The sequence below is a fragment of the Chrysochloris asiatica genome, unplaced genomic scaffold (assembly GCF_000296735.1).
Source record: "Chrysochloris asiatica unplaced genomic scaffold, ChrAsi1.0 scaffold00043, whole genome shotgun sequence".
NCBI lineage: Eukaryota > Metazoa > Chordata > Mammalia > Afrosoricida > Chrysochloridae > Chrysochloris > Chrysochloris asiatica.
Window position 1 is genome coordinate 17,460,942 of NW_006408561.1, and position 9,289 is coordinate 17,470,230.

A 9,289-nucleotide genomic window follows, 5' to 3' on the forward strand; every position below is an offset into this window, starting at 1 on the left:
CTCAAGTGTGGCAACAATAGTGAGGTTGGCCCAGGATTGGGCAGTGTTTCACTGTGCTATGCATAGGGTCACTATGAGTTGGTACTGACTTGATGGCACCTAACAACAACTGTTAACTGAGGGAATCCTGGTGTAGTGCTGTGGAATAAAGCACTGGACTGCAAGGTCAGTTTGAACTGCAAGGTTGGTGGTTCAAACTCACCAGCTGCTCCTTGGAAACCCTATACAGGGTTGCTATGAGTCAGAACTGACTAGAAGGCACTTAACTACAACAACCTGTTACCTGACTGTACATGGAGTGGACTGCAATCATTGTAACGACATGAAGTAAATAATTTGTTGGATGTAGGACTGATGACTTGTTCTGTAAACCTTCATTCAATTCACACAAAATTAAAAAAAAAAAAATCTTATTTTTTAAATGATGCAGAAGACTAGAATAGTCATTTCATCAAAAAAAAATATACACAGTTGATAAATAAAGACATACAAAGATATCATTAGCTGTTTCTATTGTTAAGTGCCATCAAGTGAGTTTTGACTCAGAGCAACCCTGTATTGGATTTCCAAGGTGTGACTGGTGGGTTGGAACTGCCAAACTTGTGATTAGCAGTCTAATACTTATCATACAACACCAGTTAGGGAAATGCCAACTAAAATCACAGTGTTTTTGTCTCTGTCTTCTAATTATAGTCCTTTCCAGTCTATTCTGCTATGCCAGGTGTTTTGAAAATGCAAATTTGTTCCAAATAGATCTAAATACCAGGAAACAATTTGAGCATAATGCAAATTATGCATTGCTTGAATTTTGCATTTACATGACTCCTCCACACACAAAAAAAACAAGAGGGAACAGAAACTATAACTAGCTAGATCCAGTTATGTGTAGAAATAAAATGTATATACACACAAACATACACACCTCACAAGGACAATGAGACCCACTTTCCCCTATCTGGTGCTAAAACTTCCCAGTTGATTTCAGATAACCCTCCTTTCCATTTACAAGAAGTTAAAATTTGCAACCCTTAGCCCTGAATCCTGCCTCTTTAATTTTCCTCTTTTCTCTCAAGCAATTTTGCTGTTTTCATTTATGGCTCTCTACAGTCACTCTGTTCCCATCACTCTTCTTACACACAGGGTGGCAGCATGGAAACCAGGTGGTACAGTGACAGTGTGGACGGTCCACTTCCACAAGCAAACTTCAGGTCTTTTTCAGGAAAAAGTGCCATGTGTCTTATAGTTGTTATGCATTTTTCATCCATTTTGCATGTATGAAACTACCGTTCTTATTAGCTTCCTGTTTTAAAAGTGTGCTGATATTGAGGTTTTGAGCGTTGTGCTCCTGACCATCATTTTTCATGAGTCCTATGACTTTTGTTGTGTGATTTTGCATAGCATGGTGATTTTTTATTTTTAGCAGAACTATGAAGGGGCTTCAAAAAGTTTGTGGGAAAATTCCATTATCTTTCAATTCCATTTCTCCACGAACTTTTAGAAGCCCTCTCATGTGTGTGTGTATTGCAAGGTCAGTTTGAACCACAAGATTGGTGGTTCAAATCCTCCAGCAACTTCTAGGAAACCCTAATACAGGGTCACTGTAAGTTGTAACTGATTCAGTGGCACTTAACAACTTAAGACTTAACACACACACATACAACAAACACACAACTACCTGGAGTGACTGTTCTGGAACTTCAGTTAAATGGATGCTTATTTCTTCAGCGATCTGGAAGCTGATGGGTGACTATGGTAGAAAGTGTAAGGCCACGGGTAGATGGGAAACAGAGACAGTATAATTCATTGTTCCCCATGGGAAATGGACACATACAGGGTATTTTAGGAGATACTTGTTCCACGGTACAAAATTTATTCCTTAGTCAATTCTCTTTCCATTTTTCTAAATGGACATACATGTGGGAAGTTTCCAATTGTCCCTTAATTCTCATCTCCTTTTTCTAACAAAAGAGAGGATGAATCTCTATGTAAAACCTGCACCTGGAAACAGTCTCATAATGTCTATGACTAGTGAAATCTGTATTTTCAGTTGTGGTGATGATCAAATTTTCCTGTTTAAATAAAAGCATCCTGGTGTGGCACTATAGCATAAAGCACTGGACCTCAAGGTTGTTTGAACCACAGGTCGGCGGTTCAAGCTCACCAGCTGCTTCTTGGAAACCTCATACTGGGTCACCATGAGTTGGAATCGACTAGATGACACTTAACAACAACAAAATAAAGAAAAAAATGAAGAAACAGTGCAGGTATCATGTGGGCAAAATTTGTCATGTAGAATGTTGCTATTATTTAGTGCCATTGAGTCAGTTTTAACTCATAGTGATCCTGTATTGGGTTTCTGAGGAGAAGCTGGTGGATTTGAACTGCTAACCTTACAGTTCAAACCAACCTTGCGGCCCAGTGCTTATCCTACAGCACCACACCAGGAATGTAGAACACAGATGGCTAAGTTTGGTTAACACTGAACTGACCAAAGAGCTCTGGAGGTGCTCACATATGAAGGAGCTATGGAGCAGAGGCTGGTAGCTACTCCTCACCACCATATCTACAGTCATTTCCTTTTATGAAACATCCTCCACTGTCTTTCTGGTTTTGGAGCTGCCCTTCTTTGTCTTAACCTGGTCTTTCCTGCGCAGATGCTGGGGGAGGGGTGAGCTACAAAGAAGACTTAGCCCCAGTCCTCACTGCTGTCCCCACCTTCCTAGCCCTCAGGCACTCTGGGCTCTGCCTACCCAGACTGCTTTGGAAGTAGTGATACAAACCTAAGAAAGCCAAGTCCCCTGTCACCAGGGAGCAGCTGCTCAGCTCCAGCACTTGGAGAGACGCTGAAAGCTTGAGTGTTTCCTGGAGCAGTTTCAGGTTGCCACCAATACACTTATTCCAAGAAAGGTTGAATATTTCTAGACCAGGGAGGTGAACTGAGGCTTCAGCTGAAAGTGATGAAGAGCAATAATTTAGGCTTTGTGAGAGATCACAGGCCTTGGTTTTGAGGAACTGAAGTTGGAGCCACATGTTAATGTAACTCGGGCTAAGTAGATTATAAATACAATTTTCTCATGCCTGAAATTTATGCTGCCTGTTTTGATTGATGTACGTATTATATTGCTGCAAAAAACCACAAAACAACAAACCTCTTTAAAGTGTTAAAAAGCAAAGACATCAGTTTGGGGACTAAAGAGCACCTGACTCAAGCCATGGTATTTTCGATAACCTCATATGCATGTGAAACTTTGATGATGAATAAGGAAGACTAGAGAATTTGAGTTATGGTGTTGGAGAAGAATATTGAATATACCATGGACTGCCAGAAGAACAAACAAATCTGTTTTGGAATAAGTACGGCTAGATCGCTCTTTAGAAGTAATGATGGTGAGACTTTGTCCTTACGACTTTAGACATTGCTATGAAGAAGGGCCAGTTCCTGGAGGAGGACATCATGCTTAGTAAAGCGGAGGGTCAGAGAAAAAGAGGAAGACCCTCAAAAATATGGATTGACACCATGGCAACAACAATGGTCTCAAACATAACAATTGTGAGGATGGCTCAGGCCCAGGGAGTGATTTGTTTTATTGTACATAGTGTCACTATGAGTTGGAACCAACTTGGCCTCGATATCACCCAACAACAAAAACATTTTAACTGAGGGGAAATGTTTGAAACCTTAAAGAATTCACTACCAATTGGGGTCTCTTCCCTTCACTTTACATTTAGAAATGAAAAGGAAGCAAAGGACTGGAATCACAGTCAAGATTTCCAGTATATATCCCAGTTGGTATACAGTCCATTGTATATATTCCACTGAGTGCATTTCACAATCCAGTCACATTGATACTCAGAGACAAGCAAATACTAAAATGTATTTACTAAAGTGCAGTTACTAAGAAAGGAAACTAATGTATTTCACAAAAGTTTTTTAAAGAACATTAAAAGATTTTCTGCTTAATTCCTAGTTGCCTCTGAAGTTAAAATTAGCAATTGAATCCCAATGATTGTTGCTGTTGTTTATTAGTGCCATTGAGTCAGTTCTGACTCACTGTGACACTGCACAAAGTTTCCAAAGAGCAGCTGGTAGGTTTTGAACTGCCGACCTTATGGTTCTCACTTCAGTGCTGATCTGACAGTGCCATAGAAGGAGTTCAATCCCTATGATGTCATTGTTCTTGTTAAGTGTCGTTGAGTCAGTTCTGACCCATAGTCAGGGTTTCTGAGGAGCTTGAACCGCTGACCTTACAGATCAAACCAACTTTGCAGTCCAGCGCATTAACCCACAGCGCCACACCAGGACCCCTGTGATAGTGGTATGATATTTAAAATTATACTGCTTCCTTTCTAAAAAAGTCCAAGGGATATCTTGGACATCTTCTCCAACAATATCTAATAAGAAAGACTCTCTCTCTCACTCATATGATATAGAGACCTACCAATAAGAAATGGAACTTTAAAATTGTTCTTCCATATGTGATGTAGAAAAGTATCTATTTACTTGATTTTCTTCTTAGTAGAAATTAAATGGTAGCTTTATGCCAGATGGTGTAATTTAGCGCAATAGCTACTTGATTATGATTCCTTGATTGTACAGCTATGTTTAGAAAAAGCTGTCTTTCTTTGAAAAATATTTAAATTTCTTAAGATTTTTTTTCTTAAAAAATATTTCCAGCTAGGAATATGTTTATGAAACATGTTTTCCCCAAATTAATTTTTTGTGTGTGGAGCTTTCCTAACTGAATATTGTCTGAGCAATGGAATGTGCTTTGTATGTGTATATTTACTTAACCATTTGGGGGATTATGGACTTTTATGAGAAGTTAATGACCCACTTCTCAACTAATATGTAAAGAATACCTGTAATTTCTTTTGTGCAGTGAAGTAGAGAGCCAACCTCTGCAGTCTGGGGAAATATAGACATTACATAAGCACACAAATGAATCCATGATTATAAATTCTGATAAAGGTTATAAATTAAAAGCACTGGGCTCCTCATCTAGATAGAGGGGGGAGACTCACACTGAGACTTCAAGGATAAGTCAGAACCACCTAACAGGAATGGGGAGGGGAGCATCCCTGAGAACTGGAAGGTCCCCAAGCAGAAGGGAGTTTGGCAATATGAGGGAACAAAAAGAAGCCCACTGAGGCATGGGTCAGGCATCAAGGGAGAAGGAGGCCAAGAGGACATAGGGTTATATCATCTGGGTCTTCTCCACCACATAAAAGAATTTGCATTTTATCTGACATGTAACAGGAAGCCATGGACTGTCTTTAAACTGGTCAGTGATGCAATCCAATTAATTTTGGAATGAAAATTCTAGGTTTGCTTTCCATTATAATGCTAAAAGCTGGTGTTTATCATTGAGCATTTAGTATTTGCTAGGCAGCTGGTATGGTACTGTGGGATAATGAACTGGACCACAAGATCAGTGGTTCAAATTCACCAGCTGTGCCTCAGAAACCTTATATAGGGTTGCTATAAGTCAGAACTGACTTGAAGGCACTTAACAGCAATAACACCAGGCACCTTCCTGGAGTCCTGGTGTGGTGCTGTAGGATCAGCTCTGGACTGTGAACCACAAGGTTTATGGTTCAAAGCAGCCAACTGCTCCTCTGAAATTATATACAGGGTCGCTATGAGTTGGAACCAACTTGAAGGCACTTAACAACAACAGGTACCTTCCTGGAGTCCTGACGTGGCACTGTAGGATCAACATTGGATTGCTAACTCCAAGGTCAACAGTTTAAATCCACCAGTCACTATGAGAAGGAACCAACTCAAGGGCACTTAACAACAACAACCAGGCATCTTCCTGGTGTGATGCTGTAGGATATATACTGGACTGCTAACCACAAGTCAGTGGTTCAAACCCACCAGTTGCTTCTTGGAAACCCTGTACAGGGCTGCTGTGAGTCAGAACTGACTCAACAATACTTAACAACACCACCTTCCTAAGATCTTTACGTGTATTAACTCATTAATCAATAACCTTTGAGTTGTATACTGTTGTTTTATTTTACATTTATAGAGGAAGAAACTAAAATACAGGGTATTAAGTATCTAAGGTCACACAATGTCTCAAGAGTCAAGATTTGAATTCAGGCAGTCTGATCCCAGGTGTTATGGGGCCAGAAAATGCACCCCCACCACCACCACACAAAGTCAATTTTAGGGAGTCCACAGGTCCCTGCAGCACACCTATGGACTCTCTAAGGGCTCAGGACTTTAGATGGAAAAAATCTAGGTCTGAAGTGGCCACATTTTGCCAGCTTCCCCATTCAGACACATGGACAATTTGATGAGAAATAATGGGGAAGGGGACTCCTGGTGTGACATTTTAGGCTAATGTGCTAGAACCACAGGTCAGTGGTTCAAGCTCACCAGCTGCTCCTTGGAAACCCTCTACAGGGTTGCTATGAGTTGGAACTGACTCTACGATACTTAACAACAACACAACAGGGAAGGGGGTGGGGTGGGCATTAAGCAATGAACATGGGTTGAACAAGGTACTTGAGTTTGCAAGAAGGGCAACCCTACAGAGTTTCAGGGTTTGGAGAAAATTATATGCATTCATTTTTATTAATAGAAATAATAAAGAACATGCACTTGTCTGGGCCATAGTAAAATCATTTGGAAGAGGACAGAGACAAAATTGATCTCACCATTACCCAGGAAATATTAGAAGCCAACAACTCTCATCTAGTGTTTGTGAGTAGAAAAAGGCTAACACAGCAGGCTTGAGACTGCTCTCCTTAGCAAGGCCTGCCTAAAAGGTTGGTCCTAGGCTGGTATCTGGAAACCTGAACTTTGAGAATGTCCTCTTCATCCCTAACAGATAAGGATGGTTTACTGCTTCCTTACCTGCTTGTACAAGCAATATGGTTTATGCTAAACACCTGTTTTCCTTTTGTGCATATGGAATTTTGGTCGCTACTGGCGGACGGTGGGTGTGTAAGTGATTAACTCTCAACAAAAATCCTGGACAGGAAGGCCAGGTGAGCTTCCCTAGTTCAAAACTCTTCACCCAAGGTCATCAAACTCATTGCTGTAGGAATTAAGCATGCTTGTGTGACTCCAATGAGGAGAGTGTCTTAGAAGCTTGCTCTTGGTTTCCTCTGGACTTGGCCCGAGGCAAGTTAATTGTGCTTTGCATCTTTTCACTGTAATTTTAGCTATGAGTCCTTCTAGTGAATCATGTGCCTGGAGGTAGTGTTGGGGACCATAACGCATTGGTTGCCTGGGTAGTATATTTAGAAAAACATGACAAACTCCCCTTGCCTCAAAATATTTCCTTCTGCTTACAGACTTGACCACTCACCAGTTTGTTGTTCCCTGTGTGCTGCTGTGATGCTGGAAGCTATACCACCAATATTTTAAATAACAGCAGCATTGTCCATGGTGGACAGGTTCTAGCAGAGCTTCTAGATTAAGACAGACTAGGAAGAAAGGACTGGCAATCTACTTCCAAACATTAGCCAATGAAAACCCTGTGGATCACAACAGATTATCGTCAGGTATAGTGTAGGAAGATGAATTCCCTAGGCTGTGAAGTACTGAAAACATACACAGTGGCTACAGCAATAGACTCCAGCATCAAAGCGTCATGATAGACTGGTCGACCTTTGGTCCTGTTACACTTGGAGTCGCTAGGAGTTGTAGCCAATTCAAGGATTGCTAATAGCTACCAACGTGTTAACTACTTACTCTCATGCCTCCAAGTAGGCATAATTTCAGCTTTAGTAGACCTTTGATCAAAGCTGAGGTTTATTTGTGACCCCAGATTCTAAGAAAGCACAGAAAATCCTTTTGGGAAGTGGATGTTAAGTAGTCAGCTAAACTCAATCACTAGTCATTGCCTCATTTGTCTCACTGTTGTTGTTGATCAGTGCCACTGAGTTGGTTCCAACTTATAGCAACCCTGTATAGGGTTTCTTAGTAGTCACTGGTGGATTTGAATTACCCACCTTGCAGTTAGCACCCCAGTGATTATCCTACAGTGCCACACCAGGACCCACAGAAACCCCAACACATATGGACCCACAAAACTACAAGTTGCTATGGACTTCAGTCTTCAGAGTTGCTTATATATGCTTTAAATTTTATATGACTAATCTGCATATGATAAACTAATTCACATATCCAGTAAAAAACTGTCATCAGAGGGCATATTTCCTTACTGAAAGACAAAATTAGTACTTCACAACTTTGCCTATGGCTGAGTCTTAGAAGGAAATGTTTATGTAGAGAAACAAAGCAAGGCCCTCTCACAGTCTGGTGACTGCAGGGCTGGGAACATTCTCTTACCTAGAGCTGTAAAACTTTCACCATCCAAAGCACAGTTGTGGATTTGTAAAGATTTTAATGCTGGTAAAAATCGGAGCCTGCTGAGTAGGTTTTCAGAAGAACAGCCCATCTTTTTGTTGGCTGATAAATCCAGTTCTTGCAGATTTGAGAGCAAAGGAATGACCTGGGCTGTTAAAAAAAAAAAAAAAAAAATCACACAGTGGCATGTTGTAGGCACCATCCCACACAAAGTTTTCTGGCTCTTTGGTCTCCTTAACCTAGCATTCAGAACTCTCCACAGTGTGACCACTACCCAACATTACACACCCTTACACACCACAAGGAATTCTGGTGTGGCGTTGTGGGATAACGCACTGGACCGTAAGGTCAGTTTGAACCACAAGGTCAGCGGTTCGAATTCACCACTCCTCGAAAACCCTTTACAGGGTCATTATGAATTGGAACTGACTCACGACACTTGACAGCAACAACAACACACACCACAGAAACCAGCCAGTCTTCCCAGTACACAACTGTGCATTTCTACTTTTAAGTCACTCTTCAGTCTGGAAGTTAAGAGCAAAGACTTAGGAGACAGAACGGTGTGATGATTTTGCACAAACAACAACTTCTCTGAGTATTGGATTTTGTCATGCAGAATGACCTCACAGGGTCACTTGGAAGATAAAATGGCTTGGTATACATCAAGTGCTTGGCATAGCATGCGACATAAATGAAATCTTAAATTTGTGTACAAAATTATATTTTTCCCCTCAGAATGTAGGTACCAGGAAAGCAATGATATCAGCTAGTCAGCATGGGCACCTATTGGTGACGGAACTGGTGTGGGATACTGAGGGTCCTTGCTATGTCAAGAATGAGTCCTGGTTCACTATCTTCCTGTTGCAGACCGTGAAGGCCTGGTCAGAGGTTCGAGGCCCTATAGGCCCGAGTGTAACAGATCTAGCCACCTGGCAGTTAATAACAAATTATTTTTATTAA

The 9,289-nt window shown here is 41.0% G+C and overlaps 1 protein-coding gene across 2 annotated transcripts in view; it reads right to left on the bottom strand.

Annotated features, from left to right (window-relative positions):
- Positions 1-9,289, bottom strand: part of LRRC31 (leucine rich repeat containing 31) — a 39,246-nt gene that overhangs the window by 11,312 nt on the left and 18,645 nt on the right. For both annotated transcript variants that reach the window (XM_006861819.1, XM_006861818.1), the window contains 2 exons: positions 8,309-8,476; positions 2,781-2,948 (listed from right to left, as the gene is read on the bottom strand). In XM_006861819.1, the coding sequence (XP_006861881.1) occupies positions 2,781-2,948; positions 8,309-8,476 (336 nt within the window). The remainder of the gene's footprint in view (positions 1-2,780; positions 2,949-8,308; positions 8,477-9,289) is intronic.